Source organism: Heptranchias perlo, chromosome 9 (assembly GCF_035084215.1).
Source record: "Heptranchias perlo isolate sHepPer1 chromosome 9, sHepPer1.hap1, whole genome shotgun sequence".
NCBI lineage: Eukaryota > Metazoa > Chordata > Chondrichthyes > Hexanchiformes > Hexanchidae > Heptranchias > Heptranchias perlo.
In genome coordinates, this window is record NC_090333.1 from 30,212,327 (window position 1) to 30,233,841 (window position 21,515).

Here is a 21,515-nt window from a genome sequence, read left to right on the forward strand (position 1 = left end):
TCAAATTTTGATTACTATTTGGTGAATAAATCACCCTTCAGCATCAAAAATCTTCTTTTCAACCGTGCTAGTGGCCCCATTAATGTTTCCATTTTCCCTCCTTTTTGCCATTCACTGTCGTCTTTCCATCTTGTAAAACACTTCAACATCCCTCTGTACTTGAAGACTGATACAGAAATGTAAGTACATGTTGCCAATTTTTATGATTTGAGTTCAATTCAGATACTTTTCCCCATGCAAAGGTTTGAACCCATGAGTGAGCCTTCACTCCCTTTGAACTGAAGCATAAAGTAATCTGGGATAGCATGCCCTGGGTGAACAAGGATTCCTTTTATTGTCATCAGATATTATACAGGAATTCATTACATCCCATATCACTTCGGAAAAGGAAAGATTAATAGCCACATCACACTTGTTTCTTCCAAGCTTAGCAATTAAACAGGTATTTTCATGGGTAGACTTATTTACAGTAAAAGCAAGGTTCTGAAATCAGTGCAGAAACAAACAATAGTCTTATTGTAGAACATACAGGTGAAGTCACTTGAAAAAACTTCCTTGCAGAATTTAGATTAAAAATGAATGCTTTTCCAAAAGAGATAATAGTCTTTGTTTCTTATAAGGATACAGGATGAAGTAATTGTTTATTCATTCTGTGAGGTCATTCTAATAATAGACTACAAATAGAAAATTAAGCTTTGAGTGAGGTTCGTGCATAGGTAGTGCCAGGAGTATGTTGGGTCAGCTGTGACATGTACTTTTTAAAACTAATCAAGCAGTTGAGTCTGATTGCAATTTCTGGTTAGATAGCAATCTATTATTTTTGTACTGTACATTCTTTTGATAGTTTTTGGGAAGTGGTGACATTTTAAAACAAAAGGTGATAAATGTGTGCACCCATTTTAAGGTGGAACTGCTGCTTGAGGTTGAGCAATATGGCTACTCTGTTTAAAGAATGGGATCAAGTATAGACTTTTCTTTGGAGTTCACAGTTGTGTAGGCTGAGGTGGAGACAGCAGAACTATATGTAGCTGAACCAGTAGCTGACAAAAATCAATTTTGCAGTGAAAACCACTGGTCACCAACTTATTAGAAATTAAAAGAACAAACTTACTCTGTATACACATACAGATGTTGACTAGAAGTGTATTGTAAAAGGTCTGCATTAAAAGTTTCCCATACACGTACTATGCTACAGTGAACACACATGGTTGAAACTCACAGCTCTATTAGATCAGTCACATTCCCACAGTGGCTCTCCTATTGCTAAGTGTGCTAGTCTCTGTTCACCAGACCAGTATTAATTTCTAGCCTTCCATCATTATTAATATGTATACATTCTGTTATTTACTTTTTAAAATTTCAGTATGTTCTTTTACATTTGGCCTTATAACAGATAGGGCAGACGTAGAGAAAATGTTTCCACTTGTAGGGGAGACCAAAACTAGAGGTCATAAATATAAAATAGTCACTAAGAAATCCAATCGGGAATTCAGGAGAACCTTCTTTACCAAAAGAGTGGTAAGAATGTGGAACGCGCCACCACAAGGAGTGGTTGAGGCAAATAGCAAAGATGCATTGAAGGGGAAACTAGATAAGTACATGAGGGGAAAAAGGAATAGAAGGGTATGCTGATCGGGTTAGATGAAGAAGGGAGAGAGGAGGCTCGTGTGCAGCATAAACGCTGGCATTGACCAGTTGGGCCAACTGGCCTGTTTCTGTAGTGTAGTTTCAATGTAACAGAACAAACTCTGTGATTTCAGCTTGATCGTACAGGTACAACAGTCGAGCAAAAGCAAGTCCCTAGCCAATGGAAGAAAGCAAGTGAAAATCATCAAAGGAGGCCATCCCTGGTTACACGTTAGCATCCCTATTGGCTGATTAGAATGAAGACCAGTGGAAAGGTCTGTAGTTACTTTTCTGCTCTCCATCTAGGAAAGCATAACAGGTGAGCATGCAAGGCAGAGCAAACCGAGATTGAATACTTGAAAATAAAGTGATATCATCAGTGGCTCAGTGAATCTGTAGTTTCCATGTAAACGAACACAAGACCAGCTTGTTTTTTTTCAACTTTTGCAATTGCTTATCATTAAACTCAAGGTATGTCTTCTTTATAGTTTTTAACCAAAATGGTAAGGACAAATGTTTTACACACAGATGGAGGGTATAATCGATATTTTATGGTACACTACAGCAAACAACAAGTACCATTATTTTTCTTTTTTTTTAACAATACTAGCTTAGCTATCATGTGAACCTGTAAAAGATCAGATGTGAAACAGAAATGCTTTCACAAAAATGGGTTTACATGGGAAATGAAAACCATGTTTTTTTTTTCTCTCTTTCCTAAGTACCAGGATTTGGTACAACACAAATTTTAACTTTGCTTGTTGTTAGCTCCAAAATTGCTGAAATTAGGAGCCCAGTCAAATTTCCAATTCCACTTTTCAGGAGACCAATATTGGATTGAATTCCAGCAAGTAGTCAAATGGGAAAAAGTTGGTGCAGTAATGTTAGTTTTCCTTAGAGGTCTGTAACTTGATTTGTGAATATGACATGATATAATCTTGAATACAGTGGGCATTCACAGAGTGTCACACTTTAGGTAGAAAAATCATAGTTATCTCAAATATATTTATAAAAGAAAAGCAAAACTACACAAATACACAACTGAACAGGGAACCTACCAATGAACAAATAGCAATTAGGGAGGAAAACTACCAATCAGGAATCAGCAAACAACCACCAATAAAACAACTAGCAAGGAGGACAAATGAAGCCAATGAAAACACAACTTTTTTGAAAATCCTTTCAGCCACCATCTTGTTTAGTCAGTATCCTGAGGATCTAGTGCTAAAAATAAGGTTTGTAACATAAGAGACACAAAAAAATAACAATTAACTACCAAATTATTAAACTAACCTTTTCAGTTGCCTTTTCTGTTTCTGAAATCTCTCCAATTAAGTTTCTCTCCAGCAGCCTACACCTCTTCAAGATGTATGGGACTTAGATTCATGGGGCTTTCTGCAGCAATGACTCTCAGCTATAAGTTACCCTGAATGAAGGCGCTATACCAGGAAGTAGACTATAACTTACAGAATGCGCCAGTGTCATTATCTGTAAGCAAACTATGGACTACAACACCCAGAATGCAATGGAAGGCGGTCTCCCTTCTGAGTCTAATGAACATTCCACATTTTGGAGTGGAGTGGAGTGTAGATTTGTGCAGGTACATAACACACCAGGATTTTTAAATGTATAATTGCCAGAAAGACTGGCCATTCACAAGGCATCCTGGAATGTGCTGTTTGTAAACCCTGTTCCCTTGCTATCCAGCAATGGAAAAGAGTTGATGACCATTATTAGAACCAGTGAATCCCATCTAATGGTAGTTGTGATTTTTTTTCCCCCATGGACTTCCCACAGTTGTGACTGCATCAGCTATCAGCAATCCTGCATGAAGACATTCAACCAGAAGATGAATTACCTCTGATGGTTGCTGTGATTTTTCTTTGTATAAAAACAGAGTAAAGTGTTTACTTTTAAACAACTATTTGGAGAAGTTTTACAGGAAAAACAACGTAACTAACTATGTATAAGTGCTCGTAATATAGAATAAGCAATAGTGCAAACATGCTATTTGTTACATGGAACCAACCCTGCTGCTCTCACCAGCCTCCATCCCAGATTAAACCCAATGACTGCCTCAGCCCAGGAACACCTCCACTAGACTCAGCTGGGGCTCAGTATTGGTACTCTTGTCTCAGAAGGTTATGAGTTCATGCTCCACTCCATGTACTTGAGTAGGGAATCTAGACTGACACTTTAGGGTAGCACAGAGGAGGTGCTGTCTTTCAGATTAGACATTAAATAAAGGCACCATCCACCTATAAATGTGGATGTAAAAGATCCCGGCACTATTCAAAGAAAAGTAGGGGACATCTCCCAATGCCCTGCCCAACATTTATCCCTCAACCAGTAGCACCAAAAACATATTAACTGGTTATGTCATTGCTGTTTGTGCGAAATTGCTGTGTGCAAATTGCCTGCTCCATTTCCCTGCATAGCAACAGTGATTACACTTCAAAATAATTCATTGGTTAGGAAATGCTTTGGATGTCCTAAAGATGTGACAGGTGCTATATAAACACAAATTCTTTCTTGTTTCTTACTTGTCTTTCCCAGCCTCAGTCCCAAAAATGCTTCTGTCCACTTCAGACCTTAGACTTTGTTGCTCCCTGTTTCTAGATAATAGGAATCTGATTCCTCTTCATCCCTTCTTCAACTCATGCCATGCCCAACTCCTTCTCTGCTCCAACTCCCACATCGCCCTTCTCCCTGGCTCCTGTTCCATTTCCCATCCAACTGCTCTGCTTCGCATCCGTGCACTATTCCCTACCAGGCTCTCTGACCCTGGACTACCTCTGAGCAACACCACAGGAGATCTAAATAATATATCAAAAGTCTGGCATATAGCATGCATCACCTACTAAATGTGTCGATTGCACTAATTTGTTGCATTTTTCTATTAGCTCAAATTTCCCAGGGAACAATTAATAAACTTACCTCTACGCATGTACTTTGCTGTCTATCATCATATTTTTCATAAACTGTTACCATATCATCTAACACCAAGAGCATTGCCATGGGAGATCCACTATATTAATCAATGCTGCGCCAAACTGTATGCCAATTGTTAATTAACAAGGTGCACAGACCTGAATTAGCACCAACTTTGACTTCAATTGAAATGCCGGTAAACAGGAGGAACCCTGAATTGGTCCCAAGTCAGTAATTATTATATTTGCTGGAGCTAAGCTTCTTTTCAGCTTGGAATGAAAGCCAGTTGCTGTACGGATTATTCTAGCACACCTTTCCCCTTCTTGAGTGAAACAAAAAGTGATCAATTAGAACATTAATTGATACTGTAATTAATCATATCTGGAAGAAAGTCCAATCAAATTTGATTGTCTGGTCATTTTGTTTCAACTAAATGGGTTTGCGAACACCAGGAGTCGCAATCTCAAGTTATGTAAGGACAGAACTAGGTTAGATGTTAGGAGGTGGTTCTTTTCCCAGAGTATAGTGGACCTGTGGAACTCATGCGATGAATGCTGATTTGCTGAATTCCTTCAAGCAAGAGCTGGTGTGGTTTCTGGCTGGGGCGGAGAGGACCTTGTACAAAAGGTACATTCTGTATAACATTAATCAGGGCCACAGTGGTCTCCTGGACTAGTTTTGATCACCTAAGGGGGTCAGAAAGGAATTTTTCAGATTTTTTTCCCTAATTGGCCTGGGTTATTATCTTTTTTCACCTCTCCCAGGAGATTATATGGCTTTCAGTGGGTGGGGAGTGTATATATCGTGATGCACAGGGCATCGCAGTTGTGTGGGGCAGGCTGGATGGACCAGAGGGTCTTTACCCATCCGTCATTGTTCATAAGTTGATAAATTCTTAGCTCCAAACACTAAAGAGAAATGGTTGGCCACCTGTAGGAAAAATGTTTTGGAGCTAAAGAATGAATTATTTTGGCTTCAAAGTGGCAGCATAATTAACAGTGGATGCAGAGCTTGGTGCCTTCTTGGTTCCAGCTATGGTCCCATTTTCTCACCATGGCAGAATTATTGGTAAGGACCTTCCTGCTGGAAGCATCACATTGTCATTTGTGGGGAGAGGAAAATTCCCACAGAATTCTTGTTGGCATTTAAGATACTAGCGGATCTCCCATTGCAATACTTATGCAGAATAAGTTATGAATAGTCACAAACATAACAACAGTGTTTACTACTCATCTTTTCCAAGCAACAGACTTCTTACAGGGAACATTCCATTCAGACAAAGAAGTTATCAACTTTCAATTCAGTGGGAATTTCTCGTCCTCCCTCCCTCCAATGTGATCATGTGATGCACCGAGCAGAGTTCATTTATATACAGTTCCTACTGTATGTAAGTGTGCCATGGTGAGAAATGGAACTTTATTTGAAAACCATTAAATCTGAGGAAACAAGGTTTAATATGTAGAAATGTCATAATGGAGACAGGCTATCACTGTACACAGCTGTCTATTTCATTAGGCTTCAGTTTACAATAATAGATGCATTGTATTTTTAATATCAATGACCAAATATCCTGCCCAGCAGTATGCATCAGAGAATTGAGGAGATGTGAAAATATCAACACTGTCCACAGTCTCGTAGTTACTGATTGTGATCATCATTTAGAGTGCAATGATGAACCATCACGCACTTGGCTACACGATTGCCTTCCCAGTATCCAACGTCCTGACCATCATGGCAGTGGCAGTAGGTGCACTTGTCAACCCACACAGTGGTCCCTCCTGGGATCACACGAGTTTGAGTGGAGTCGCTGTAACAATTTGGACCTTAAAAATGACAACAGTGCAAAAAAAAAAGTTCAAGTTATTCTGTTTTGGTTTATTAATTGGAGATGATAGAACAAAGTTATCAGATTACACTATTGAGGAGTTATATTAAAGCTATAAAAATAGAAAATGCTGGAAACAAACAGAAGGATCAGTCAGTGGAAAGATAAGACAAGTTAATGTTTTGGGCAGGGTCTTCAACACTGAAAAATGAAAGATAAGCAAGCATTTTCATAAAATCAGAAAAATAGGAGGGTGAGGGGAAAAAAAGGAAGTTAGTTGGTGAAATACCTATAAAGCAGGAGATTGTTAAACAATGTAAAAGATTACTTCAGTCAGGCAACATATAGAAGCATTAAAGAAATTAAAGGCATCAAAGAAACAAAATTATGTGCAAATAGCTGAGGCAGTAAGAGGCCCAAACAAGAGAAAAAGGGAGAAATTGGAAACGTAGCCAGCAAATCAGGTCTGTAATTAATGCAGAAAATGCTGGCAAAGAGAAAAAACAGGCCAATACCAAGGTGACAGACACCCACCCCCGCGCCCCCCACCGACATCCCTCACCAGGCACTGTGTTCTGACAAACGGTCTCCATCCCTAGTGTCAACCAAACCATCCCCCCCACCTGTCCCCCTGACCACTCCACATTACTAGTGTCCTATAGAGAAAATAAAGGATAAGGTTTGATGTCATTAAATTCCATGTTCAGGCCAGAGGACTGCAGACTGTAAGAAAGAAAGATAAGATGGTGTTCCTGAAGTTTGTGTTGAGCTTGGTTGAAACAGTCTAGGAAGCCAAAGACAAAGAGGTCAGGGAGGGAAAGAGGAGTGAAAGTGCCAAGTCAAAGTCAGCTCAGGATCACACTCATGGACAAAATGGAGGTGTTCAGCAAAGCAGTCCCCTAATCCGCGTTTGGTCTCTCCACACAAAAGGAGACCGCACCATGAGCAACAAGTACAGAATACTATATTTTAGGCAGTGCACATAAATTTCTGTTTTGTATCCTGGACAATGGTCAGGTATTACATCGCCTGCAGTTGCACGGGAAGGTGCCAGTTAAGGATTTTAGCAAGGCTTTTGACAAGGTCCCACATGGCAGATGGGTCAGAAAAGTAAAAGCCCATGGGATCCAAGGGAGAGTGGCGAGTTGGATCCAAAATTGTCTCAGTGGCAGGAAACAAAGGGTAATGGTCGACGGATGTTTTTGTGACTGGAAGGCTGTTTCCAGTGGGTTCCGCAGGGCTCAGTACTAGGTCCCTTGCTTTTTGTGGTATATATCAATGATTAAGACGTAAATGTAGGGGGCATGATTAAGAAATTTGCAGATGATACAAAAATTGGCCACGTGGTTGATAGTGAGGAAGAAAGCTGCAACTGCAGGAAGATATCAATGGACTGGTCAGGTGAGTAGAAAAGTGGCAAATGGAATTCAATCCGGAGAAGTGCATTTGGGGAAAGCAAACAAGGCAAGGGAGTACAAATAAATAGAAACATAGAAAATAGGAGCAAGAGTAGGCCATTCGGCCCTTCGAGCCTGCTCCGCCATTCAATATGATCATGGCTGATCCTCTACATACCGTATTCCCGCTCTCTCCCCAAACCCCTTGATGCCTTCTGTGTCTAGAAATCTATGTATGTCCTTCTTAAATATATTCAGTGACTTGGCCTCCACAGCCTTCTGTGGTAGAAAATTCCACAGGTTCACTACCCTCTGAGTGAAGAAATTTCTCCTCATCTCAGTCCTAAATGTCCTACCCCGTATCCTGAGACTGTGACCCCTCGTTCTGGACCCCCCAGCCAGGGGAAGCATCCTCCCTGCATCCAGTCTGTATAGCCCTGTCAGAATTTTATATGTTTCAATGAGATCCCCTCTCATTCTTCTAAACTCTAGTGAATACTTGAGTGAATAGTTGACCCAATCTCTCCTCATACGATAGTCCAGGAATCAGTCTGGTGAACCTTCACTGCACTCCCTCTATGGCAAGTATATCCTTTCTTAGGTAAGGAGACCAAAACTGCACACAATACTCCAGGTGTGGTTTCACCAAGGCACTGTATAACTGCTCCTGTACTCAAATCCCCTTGCAATGAAGGCCAACATACCATTTGCCTTCCTAACTGCTTGCTGCACCTGCATGTTTGCTTTCAGTGACTGATGTACAAGGACACCCAGGTCCCTTTGTACATCAACATTTCCCAATCTATCACAATTTAAATAATATTCTGCCTTTCTGTTTTTCCTTCCAAAGTGGATAACTTCACATTTATCCATGTTATACTGCATCTGCCATGTATTTGCCCACCCACTCAACTTGTCTAAATCGCCTTGAAGCCTCTTTGCATCCTCCTCACAACTCACAATCCCACCTAGTTTTGTGTCATCAGCAAACTTGGAAATATTACATTTGGTTCCCTCATCCAAATCATTGATATATATTGTGAATAGCTGGGGCCCAAGCACTGATCCCTGTGGTACCCCACTAGTCACTGCCTGCCACCCCGAAAAAGACCTGTTTATTCCTACTCTCTGTTTCCTATCTGTTAACCAATTTTCAATCCATGCCAGTATATTACCCCCAATCCCATGTGCTTTAATTTTGCACACTTACCTCTGATGTGGGGCTTTATCAAAGGCCTTCTGAAAATCCAAATACACCACATCCACTGGTTCTCCCTTATCTATTCTACCAGTTACATCCTCAAAAAACTCCAGTAGGTCTGTCAAACACTATTTCCCTTTCATAAATCCATGTTGACTTTGTCTAATCCCGTTGATATTTTCTAAGTGTCCTGTTATCACATCCTTTATAATAGACTCTAGCATTTTCCCTACTACTGAAATTAGGCTAACCGGTCAGTAGTTCCCTGTTTTCTCTCCCTCCTTTTTTAAATAGTGGGGTTACAATTGCCACCCTCCAATCTGCAGGAACTGTTCTATAATCTATAGAATTTTAGAAGATGACAACCAATGCATCCACTATTTCCACGGCTACCTCTTTTAGTACTCTGGAATGCAGATTATCAGGCCCTGGGGATTTATCGGCTTTCAGTCAATGATAGGATACTGAGAAGTGTAAAAGAGCAGAGGGACCTTGGAGTGCATGGCCATAGATCCCTGAAGGTAGCAGGACAGGTAGATAAGGTGGTTAAGAAGGCATATGGGATATTTTTCTTTATTAGCCTAGACATAGAATATAGAATAATAGCAGCGAGGTTATGCTAGAACTGTATGAAACACTAGTTAGGCCACAGCTAGAGTACTGCGTACAGTTCTGGTCACCACATTACAGGAAAGATGTGATTGCACTAGAGATGGTACAGAGGAGATTTACGAGGATGTTGCCAGGACTGGAGAATTTTAGCTATGACGAAAGATTGGATAGGCTGAGGTTGTTTTCTTTGGAACAGAGGAGGCTGAGGAGTTCTGATGAAAGGTCTTCGATCTGAAACGTTAACTCTGTTTCTTTCTCCACAGATGCTGTCTGACTTGCTGAGCTTTTCCAGCATTTTCTGTTTTTATTTCAGATTTCCAGCATCCGCAGTATTTTGCTTTTGAGGCTGATGGGAGATTTAATTGAGGTGTATAAAATTATGAGGGGCCTAGATAGAGTGGATAGGAAGGACCTATATCCCTTAGCAGAGAGGTCAATAACCAGTGGGCATAGATTTAAAGTAATTGGTAGAAGGATTAGAGGGGAGTTGAGGAGAAATTTTTTCACCCAGAGGGTGGTGGGGGTCTAGAACTCACTGCCTGAAAGGGTGGTAGAGGCAGAAACCCTCATCGCATTAAAAAAGTACTTGGATATGCACTTTAAGTGCCATAAGCTACAAGCCTACGGACTAAGAGCTGGAAAGTGGGATTAGGCTGGATAGCTCTTTTTCGGCCGGCACAGACACGATGGGCCGAATGGCTCCTTCTGTGCTGTAAATTTCTATGATTCTATAAGGACAGCTGGACATTGTGGTGGTGGAAAAGTGAACAATGGAGGGCATGGTTCCTCCTAAAATGGTCTAATCTAGGATTGGAAGGGCCCGTCTCTCATCTGAAGAAATCTCTTCAGTATTGTGAAGAGTTTGAAATGAGTCACAAGATAATTGGCACATGAATTAGGGAAAATCATATTCCCACGTGATTATTGTTAGACAAATATAATAATTTTCAATGTCTGCCCATTCTGTGATCTGTATTATTTTAAATTCTTACCATCCTTGCACTCTGGGCAACACTTCCCTTTCTCGTACACTGGATTAACACATGGGGGTGGAGCACAGTCAGCGACGAGACAACGTGCAATCCCATCCATGTCACAGGTGCACTGTTCACACTCTGATGGCTGAAATACAATGAGAAAAATGATTTACTGGCATGAAGGCTGTGCAAGTAATGTCATAAAAGCAATTATATGCCTGATAGGAACATAAGAGGTAGCCGTGGAAATAGTGGATGCATTGGTTGTCATCTTCTAAAATTCTATAGATTATAGAACAGTTCCTGCAGATTGGAGGGTGGCAATTGTAACCCCACTATTTAAAAAAGGAGGGAGAGAAAACAGGGAACTACTGACCGGTTAGCCTAATTTCAGCCCCTTCAGCCTGTTCTACCATTCAATTAAATCATGGCAGATCTGTACCTCACCTGTGCTCCCTATGCCGTGATACCCTCACCTGACAAAAATCTATCGATCTCAGTCTTGAAAGTTTCAATTGACCCAGAATTTCCAGCCTAGAGTTCCAGACTTCCATTACCCTTTGTATGAAAAAATGCCTCCTCATTTCACTCCTAAATGGCCCAGCACTCCTTTTAAAATTATTCCCCCATGTTCTGGATTCCCTCACCAGAGGAAATCAGTTTCTCTGTATTTACCTGATCGAATCCCTTTATCATTTACAGATCTCGATTAGGTCACCACTCAACCTTCTAAAATCAAAGGAATACAAACCAAGTTTATGCAACCTGTCCTCATAATTTAACCCGTTTAAGACCTAGTATTCTGGTAAATCTGCACTGTACCCACTCCAAGGATATATCTTTCCTGAAAGATGCCCAAAAGTGGACGCAGCACTCCAGATGGGGTCTGACCTATCACAACTGAAGCATCAACTCCTCACTTTTGAATTCCAACCCTCTTGAGATAAAGGCCAACATTCCATTAGCCTTTTTGATTACTTTTTTACCTGTGCGCTACATTTTAGTGATGTGTGTACATGGACACCTAAATCCCTTTGCTCCTCCACAGCTCCTGGTGTCTCACCATTAAGAAAATATTCCAATTTGTCTTTCTAGGATCCAAAGTGGATGACCTCACACTTCCCCATATAGAACTCCATCTGCCATAGTTTTGCCCAATCACTTGTGAAACTCCTCCATTAGTTAATGAGGTGATTTCATAAGTCAGCAGAAAATCGGATATTGGGTTCATGTGTGAATTCTGATGAATGGTGTGTTTTCACAGTAAACATGGTGTTAGTGCCAGCATGAATAGTATGAATATTAACAAATGAGTCCCATTTGCATGAGATCCCATGCAAACTTCAGCTGATAAACTGGGAAGCGTAACACTGGGCTACATAACCCATGAACCAATGGCATCCCTTCAGAGCATGTCTAGTTCTTAACGTTGCTGCAGCGTATTAGTTCTTTTTGTTTTCCATCTTTGTTGACTATTAGGAACTTCAATTATGTGAAGAGACTAGAGAAGCTGGGATTGTTCTTAGAGCAGAGAAGGTTAGGAGGAGAATTAATAGAGGTGTTCAAAATTACAAAGGGTTTTGATAGGTAGGGAGAAACTGATTCCACTGGCAGTTGGGTTGATAACCAGAGGGCACAGATTCAAGATAATTGACAAAAGAACCGGGGGGAGATGAGGAGAATTTTTTTTATGCGGCGCGTTGTTATCATCTGGAAAGCACTAGCTGAAAAGGCGGCAGAAGCAGATTCAACAGTCATTTTCAAAAGGGAATTGGATATATATTTGGAAAGGGAATATTTGTGGGAAAAAGCCGGCGATTGGGACTAATCGGATAGCTCTTTCAAAGAACTAGCACAGGCACGATGGGCCGAGTGGCATCCTTCTGTGCTGAAAAATTCTACGATTTGCCATGTTCTAACTTAAGACCAAAGGAAAATAAAAGCAAGTGGAGCATTCTGTAAACTCACTGATCACAAGTAGCCTGCTTGTAAAACTCCACTGAAATGGCATTATGCTGGCCCTGGGAAAGTTCACAGCAGCAGACACTATGATATTGAAGGTCAAACTTTTTCAATGTGGATTTTAACTTAGTTCTTAAATATTAGAGTAACAGCATGAGATGTATATGGTGTATCTGTAACAGCAGACACAGTTGGTGATATGATGAATTCATCTGATTGTTCTTTGCATTTTTGTACACCATTCTGCATACCACCATGGACAACAGTTATGTTTAAAGCTATTAGTAGGGCTGCAAATCCACAGGGATTTTGTCGGTCTTGCATCTTAACTCCAGCAGGAGACTGGCAGAACCCCCATGGAAACAGGTCTCTGCCAGTTCCAGGAATTTCCTCATTGATTTGTAAGAGGCAGAACTTCAGCCCACCCTTTACAAGGCAAATGATAATGAGGAGCAAGAACTCCATAAGCCAGGAGTTCCTGCTCCAGTTCCAGAGTTGAGACCCAGCTTTTGTATGGCAGCCAGTACACCATGTGAATCGAGCAATACCGGCCTCACAAGGGTGAATGTGGGCCCACGGTGGGGTCCAGGCCATACAAGCAGTCTGGACCCTCAGAAGATTGCTCAACTATGCTTTTTAAATATTGGGAGTATGGCTCTCTTGCTCAGGCGACCAAAGATATAATGAACGGGGGGGTGACATGCAGCTGCCAGTTTCCTGCAGGCAAGGCCAGGTGGGTGCCAAAGATGTGCCACATGCAAATGAGATGACATCCCACTGACTCCACAAAGTCCAGGGGAGTCAGCGCTCGAGGGAACCGTTAAACACAATCGCAGCGTAACTGGGAATTTCAGAGCCACTATTTTTCGTGCAATTTCTAGCACTTACCCCTGATTGCCTCATTCTTCCCAGATGACTCACTCCTGTCTCTGGTACTTCCAACTCGCAAGTTGCATCTCCCAGCTTCAGGTGCAATATTGTTGCCTGGTGTCTGTGAAAGTTAGGCATCTCACTCAACACAATCTTCACCCACCCACTCCAGCCATTGACCAATCCCAGCCTGCAACGATTTTCCCAGCACTGAGCAGGGAACCATCTTTTAGTTATATAGTTGGCAAATACAGTAGAACTGCGTCAACACTTTAACCAATTAATAGCCGATTCCCAGTTCAGTGCTGCCACCTCATCCTTGCTGTACATAATTTGCGACCATGTTTGATTTCACTTCAAAAGTAATGCATTGGCTGTGAAACAGTTTGGGACATCCGAATGAAAGGCGCTATACAAATTTGAGTTATTTCTTTTTCTTCTTTTTGCTGCCTCTCGCTCTTCCCTTGAATTATGCTTCAACACTATTAATCTGGGTTAATCTAGGAAAATATATTTTGTGTAGATTTCCCTCCACTGTGACATCAAGAGGAGAGCCTCAATGGTCCATTGGATCCAGAGTGAACGCCATTCCTTATTCATGTTACCAGAGCAAAACTTCATGTCATCAGATGGGAAATTCTATGCAAACTATCTGCTCTCAGCCAACCTCTGACCAATCTTTGAAAAACAGAAAACGCAGAATGGACTGAGGCACCTAAGTAAATTTATACGTCTTCCTTTGAATTATATGCCAGATGAATGCAATTGTCTTTTGGTAGTTCAGTAGAAAATTCCTGGAATTAATGCCCTTTGATTTATAGATATGGAAAACAATAGAACCCTTTCATAATACTGTTTTGGAAACCATACAAAATACTATGAGTGGGAGTCTATAATATTTTCCAAGAATGTGACCCAGTCGTTTTAATGACAACTAAAGAAAATCAGTGGCTTGGAGTGGCTGCAATAGTGCCAATAGAACAGTAATCTCATTTTACAGCACAGACAGGTCCCTGCGACCCATATGAAAGATACATCTTGCTACTGGTAACTACTTTTATGTTTCTGACAAGGTCTTGAGTATAGGGCTGATTCCTGATTGAAAATTTCACATCTCAAATTTGCCCAATGTTGGCAAACCTTAATTTAGCCATCAAATCTGCTTCTATCACAGAACATACATAAATTATCCTGTCATTAATGTTTCCACTCTTCAATGCTGGTCTTAACTGCCCATTTTAGACAATGCCCCTAGTCCCCAGCAACACAGGAAACATGTCCCCTGGAGTATTTGATGTTCTCAGACTCAGAGCTTTGAAAGAATTATCCTGAATAAAATATCCCATGTATTTACTGCTTAAAGCAATATCCTGTGACTTCTATTACAAACCCTTCTTATCTGTTTCCCATCTTTCTATCATCCTTTTTAGATCCCCATCCATCCCAACCACCATTAATTTATTAGCAGGCAAGCAGGTGACCTGCTTTCAGGTCTCCAAGTTTTCCTCTTTAGTTGGTTGTCAGGAAGTGCATGCTATTAGTCACCTGATGATTTTCTTTTCCTATTCCTTCTTGTCAGGAGTAACCTTTGCACCTTTTTATTCTGACAGCATAAGTAAGTTTGAAAGCTCCCCATAGGTGGATTATTGTACCATCTTACTGCACCATTCTATCAATTTTACTTCTGGGGTGTCGAGGTAAAAATGCCTTTTCAAAGCGAATCACTTCACTGGTTGGATGTACAGTTAATGAAAATATTTTGAAAAATAGTAAAACTTTTTTGGTATCACTGAATAATGAAATTCTAGCACTTTATTTAAATTTCCTTTCTCACTTTATCTCTTAAGTTTTTGCAGGTGGGTTAGAGTCCTTGGTCGATTACATTTTATACTTTAGGAAGAGGTGAGCTTGATTAGTCTAATGATCTTTTTATTGTTCCATGCTTAAAACCTATGCATTGTAAGTTCTCCCCTACATGTTATGTACTATTGCTCCTGCTCTAAACTAGCCTCTAAGGGGTGGGCATGAGTAACACATTCCCTTCACTCCATGCAAGTCATTTGCTTTCATTCACATCTACCCCCACAACCTTGGTCTGAGGTTGAGTCTCACTGAGAGTGAATTGCGACAGAGAAGTTGAGTTCTACCAATTGTTAAGATAGCTGCTTAACTTTGGGCCATTTTGCCTCCCTTTCTTGGGCCAGACATCTTGCACTTTCAAACAGAGAGATATGGGAGAAATGGGCACAGATCTGGGAGGTGACAACATGTTTAAGGAATTTACTGAGGAATGGGAGATTGAGCACATGGATGGACAGGAAAAGACCAGCTGGTCCATCAAGCCTGCCCCAATGTTGCAAGTGCATCTGTGTTTCAGGTAGCCCTTTAAGTTTGGATACAAAACAATAAATGTCACTATTCTTTCAGAGAATGCATTAAATTCAATAATGATGTACTGTTACTTATACATCGCTGATTCATAAATCTTCTGTGGTAGACATTAGAGAAGTGTTTTATTTTTGTGGCGTGTTATTAGAATAGAATATGGATAAATCTTGAAAAGGATTTTCTGCATTCAAAGGATTAAACTGATTGCTTACCAATGCACATCCTTTACTGGCCAGTCCAACAGAATGAATGACAGAAAGAAACGAAAACGGGGACAAAAAAATGAGAAAGAACACAGGATGGCAGGAAAAGGCTATGGACCAAGACAGAAAAGTAGGGTGAGAGCAAGAAAGTGAGACGGAGACGAAAGCAAAAGGCTGTGTGAGCCTAGAAATTAGAGAAAGACAGAAAATAAATATAAAAATCGATTGGAGAAGGTAGGACGAAAATAGAATGAGACTAAGAATGTGTGACCAGGAAAGAAGGGAAAAGAGAAGGATGGGAGATAAGGGAATGAGCGTGAGAGAAAAGTGGAAAGGCAGAGAAAGGAGGGCAATAAAAGAAAAAGAAATCAGAAAGAGGAGGCGGACACAAGAGAAAGAAATAGAAACAGTGAGAAAACGAGAGAGAGACAGATGCAAACCATCTTTCTGTGAACATTAAACCAGCTCTCGGCTGATCATCTAATTGTGGGGGTGTCTCTCCCCGCTCCCCCCCCCCCCCCCCCACCTCACCAGCAGACGCCAATCCACTTTTAATAATTTCTTGGGGGTTTTTTTTTTTGCCCCCCCCCCCCCCCGCCCCCGGTTGCCGGCTTTACCTGAAACTGCTGCCCCAAGTCGTACACGTCGCCCCGGTACTCGCAGCCGATCCTCTCGCAGCGGGGGCAGCAGTCGTTCGGGTAGTGGCTCACGTGGATGCAGGGGGGCGGCAGCGTCACGCACTCGGTCCGGGCGCAGGCGGCACCGTCCGGGGTGCACTCGCACTGGGTGCAGTGATCGGAGTCGAGGAAGTACCACTCGCCCACATAGTACACGCTGCCGTTCGCCTGGCAAGTGTTGGGCACCGACAACGCCAGGCTCGCTTTTACCAGCAGCGCTGAGAGCAGCGAGAAGAGCAGCCCGTCCGCCTGCACTGACATGTTTTCTGGGGGGTGTTTTTTTTTTTTTGCGCGATCCGGATGTTGAGATTCTTAATTATTGTTTTATATTTCAAAATATCTGGGATGAAAGGCTGTTTCGATCGAAATCCCCCCCCCCCCCCGGGGGAAACGCCGCTCTGTCGATCGTGTCTTTTGCTCCACGGTTGATGTCTTCTTTTCCAGACGGTTCGATGCAGGGGTTTGTGAATCTCCAAAACTTTTACTGTTTTTAAAATTCTTTTTTTAAAAAAGAAAAATTCCAAACTTTTTTATCAGCATGTGTCAAATACTCACACATACAATTTTTTTTAAAAAACTTTGTTGAGCGAACTCCTATGCGGACTTTGGGAGAGGGCGATTGAAGCATTAGAAATAAGTCAGCAGATTTGCAAAACCTTCAGATCCCAGCTGCAAATAAAATGCAAAAGTCCTAACATCGGGGGCCCCCCCAAATCCTTTCTTTGTTCAGGGAAGATGCAAAACGCTGCGACCCTCTCCTCTGTAGTGATGGATTTAATTCCTCCTTTCAAAGGGGGAGATTCTGTGCCCAGATTTATCTCGTTGCTGAGCTCCTGATTTTCTGACTGGATCTTGTCTGACTGCAGCTACCTTTAATACTTAGAGTCGCCCTGACACACGTGATCGGACCAACAAAAAGCCAGCGTTGGTGGAGCATAGATTAGGATAGTCCATCCCACTGTTGGAATTGAATCGCAGATCGGGCACATGTCTAATTATGGAGCTTTTCAAAACTCACGTCCACTACTATTTAATCTGTTCCTCAACTTCACCCAAAGGCAACATTACACGCTAGCCTAATAGCCTATTATTTAGCACATTATAATAGCCTATTAATTAGAACTCTATAATGTATACGTACACGAATTGGATGCATATGTTGTCAGTCTCAAATTACATTAGAACCATAGAAAAGATACAGCACAGAAAAGCCCAAACTATGCCCGGGATATTCTAGATCATATTGTGCCCAAATTGTTTCCCCAACTTGTTTTCTTGGTGAAGATGAACCAGCAGTTATTTGTTAGCAGCATTAGCAGGGGAATGGGACTAATTGGATAGCTCTTTCAAAGAGCCAGCACAGGCACGATGGGCTGAATGGCCTCCTCTTGTGCTGTACCTACTATGAATTTAACAAGCAATTAGAAAATTTGTCGTATAATCCTTCTTCCCTCTTTGCTGAATCAGTAGTTGTGTTAATTCTAACTTCCTTGATGTTTTCACGTTTGCACAATATCACAGTTTTTCTTTGTAGTTCATTCTAAGTTGATTCAAATACTTCCATCCCTCCATCCTTTACAAAAAAGGGCATGAAGGACACAACGTTAGTTAATGAAATGGTATTGATAATTATAGTTAAATCATTGGTTCCATGTATATGAAGGCATCAATGTAAATTATTTCCTAGAGTAAAACTGGTTAATTAATATGGATTATTTAATAGTCTATCTCGTTTACAACTGACAATTCGATATTTATCTGTTTACTTGGTCACAAAATAATACTTCGCCTCATAACATTACACAATTACGGAATCTCATCCAGACAACATTAAGCCAGAAAGCTAATGTCTAATTATGCTCCAAACTAGGCAACAATTATATAAACAACTCCTGAAGCCACAATCTGACTTACCACATGATTCCAAGTACCACCAGATTTACAAATCTTTCTGTCATAAATATTTAACCTTGTCAGTCCTTTTCCATAAAGCACAGTATCAACAGAATCAATCATCCATTATTAATATTTAATGTGAAGGGATAGTGATAAAATTGTGTTGTGCTCCTTTGTGGAGTTTGGCAGTGAATTTAGAAAATAATTGTTTCCTATAGATCATGGTTTTACTTGGTTATATGGTAAGTGAAACCACCATTCCCACTGTGTCCTGTGTGTTCTCATGTTAATCTGCGTTTGTATCAAAGAGCTGAGCTGTGGGCTTATTTTTTTTAATATGAGGAGTGCTTGAAAGGTTAAAAAAAGTGGCATTGTTTCCTTTGAAAATACTGAACACAGTGTGAAACATTCCATTCATTGGCAGTTTTTATATGTGGAAAAGAATGGATGTGCAAGCATGTGTGCAGATGAAAGTTTATATTTGGTGATGATTTATTAATTGTGTTATGGAGTTCATTCCATGATGTAATTCCCAACTGATGTAGAATGGCCAGAAAATAGCCAATCAGAATGAGTGTTTTGATATAATCAAATTCCATATAGTATGCATGTAAGGCATTGAATAATTCAGTGTCACATGGAAAAAAAAATTCATATATTCTAATGCCGATGCTTCTAATCAGAAGGTCAGCAAAGGAGTAGCCAGATGTACACTGCAGTGCTTGTAAAACAGTGAATTTTATTGTATAGATACAAAGAAAATTGTGAGTACTGAAAATCTGAAATAAAAATAGGAAACACTGGAACCAGTTATGCTCAGGAACTCCTTGTTTGGTGTCACAGTGGATAGAAATGGTTGCACTTAGGATGCTCTTAATTACTTATCTATCTGAACACAAGGCAATCTGTAACTGAAGGAAATAACCAGTCTTTACCTGAACAGTTGTCAGTATTTTTTCAACTGAGTGAATAACAGCACTTAACACAGTTTTCTTACACTTTAGTACGAGTTGTGTGAAATCATATCAGTTCAGTCATTACATCATGCACTTTAAAGGTTCATTTATTTCTTTGTGATTTGGAACAACCACTAACTGACAGATCCAACGTTTCAAAAAATATCTGAGAAATTCCCACTCATTAATTTGTGGCAAGTATTGTACAGATTAGAATAAAAAAAACATGTGGCAGCTGGAATTCATTGAAGAGCCATCTCCTAACTTTTATGATGCCATCTGAATGCCTTATGTATTAGAAATAGGATTAAAGCTAGCAATGAGCCACATACTGCAATTCAGATGAAAGATTCTGATAAGATTCAATTAATTAAATTCAATTAATTAAATAAAATCTGGAATTAAAATACTAGTATCAGTAATGGTGGCCATGAAACTACTGTATTGTTGTAAAAACCCATCTGGTTCACTAATGTCCTTTAGGGAAGGAAACCTGCTGTCCTCACCCGGTCTGGCCTATATGTGACTACAGACCAACAGCAATGTGGTTGATTCTTAATTGCCCTCTGAAATGGCGTGGCAAGCCAGTCAGTTGTACAATCTCGCTAAAAAAAGTCATAATAAGAATAAAACCAGATGGACCACCTGGCATTGGACCACTCGGCACCAGACACGACAAAGGCAAACCAAGCCCAGTCAACCCTGCAAAGTCCTCCTCACTAACATTTGGGGACTTGTGCCAAAATTGGGAGAGCTGTCCCACAGACTAGTCAAGCAACAGCCTGACATAGCCATACTCACAGAATCATACCTTTCAGCCAACGTCCCAGACTCTTCCATCTCCATCCCTGGCTATGTCCTTTCCCACTGGCAGGCCAGACCAACCAGAGGTGGCAGTACAGTGATATACGGTCAGGAAGGAGTGACCCTGGGAGTCCTCAACATTGACTCTGAACCCCATGAAATCTCATGGCATCAGGTCAATCATGGGCAAGGAAACCTCCTGCTGATTATCACCTACCGCACTCCCTCAGCTGATGAATCAGTCCTCCACCATGTTGAACACCACTTGGAGGAAGCACTGAGGGTAGCAAGGGCACAGAATGTACTCTGGGTGGAGGACTTCAATGTCCATCACCAAGAGTGGCTCGGTAGCACCACTACTGACCGAGCTGGCCAAGTCCTGATGGACATAGCTGCCGGACTGGGCCTGCAGCAGGTGGTGAGCGAACCAACACGAGGGAAAAACTTACTTGACCTCGTGCTCACCAATCTACCTGTCGCAAATACATCTGTCCATGACAGTATTGGTAGGAGTGACCACCGCACAGTCCTCGTGGAGACGAAGTCCCATCGTTGCACTGAGGACACCATCCAATGTGTTGTGTGGCAGTATCACCGTGCTAAATGGGATAGATTCAGAACAGATCTAGCAGCTCAAAACTGGGCATCCATGAGGCGCTGTGGGCCATTAGCAGCAGCAGAATTGTATTCCAGCACAATCTGTAACCTCATGGCCTGGCATATTCCTCACTCTACCATTACCAACAAGACAGGGGATCAACCCCGGTTCAATGAGGAGTGTAGAAGAGCATGCCAGGAGCAGCACCAGGCGTACCTAAAATGAGGTGCCAACCTGGTGAAGCTACAACTCAGGACTACATGCATGCTAAACAGCGGAAGCAACATGCTATAGACAGAGCTAAGCGATTCCACAACCAACGGATCAGGTCATAGCTCTGCAGTCCTGCCACATCCAGTCGTGAATGGTGGTGGACAATGAAACAACTAACGGGAGGAGGAGGCTCTGTAAACATCCCCATGCTCAATGATGGCAGAGTCCAGCATGTGAGTGCAAAAGACAAGGCTGAAGCGTTTGCAACCATCTTCAGCCAGAAGTGCCGAGTGGATGATCCATCTCGGCCTCCTCCCCATATCCCCACCATCACAGAAGCCAGTCTTCAGCCAATTCGATTCACTCTACGTGATATCAA

At 41.3% G+C, this 21,515-nt stretch overlaps 1 protein-coding gene across 1 annotated transcript; it reads right to left on the reverse strand.

Moving 5' to 3' along the window:
* Positions 1–5,994: 5,994 nt before the first annotated feature.
* zgc:113531 (uncharacterized protein LOC541359 homolog) lies at positions 5,995–17,524 on the reverse strand. The gene is made up of 3 exons (XM_067990106.1): positions 16,610–17,524; positions 10,585–10,714; positions 5,995–6,380 (listed from the first exon to the last, which is right to left on the reverse strand). The coding sequence occupies exons 1-3, from the start codon at positions 16,928–16,930 to the stop codon at positions 6,196–6,198; spliced, it is 636 nt and encodes a 211-aa protein (XP_067846207.1). The 5' UTR covers positions 16,931–17,524; the 3' UTR covers positions 5,995–6,195.
* Between the last annotated feature and the right edge of the window lie 3,991 nt (positions 17,525–21,515).

What these genes read in the sequence shown, in the direction of transcription:
- zgc:113531 (XM_067990106.1), bottom strand. Translation starts at nt 16,930, where the DNA reads ATGTCAGTGCAGGCGGACGGGCTGCTCTTCTCGCTGCTCTCAGCGCTG. An exon ending in ACTTGGGGCAGCAGTTTCAG is followed by an intron (nt 10,715 to 16,609) that starts GTAAAGCCGGCA and finishes ATTGTATTTCAG; the next exon opens with CCATCAGAGTGTGAACAGTG. An exon ending in TTGCCCAGAGTGCAAGGATG is followed by an intron (nt 6,381 to 10,584) that starts GTAAGAATTTAA and finishes GTCATTTTTAAG; the next exon opens with GTCCAAATTGTTACAGCGAC.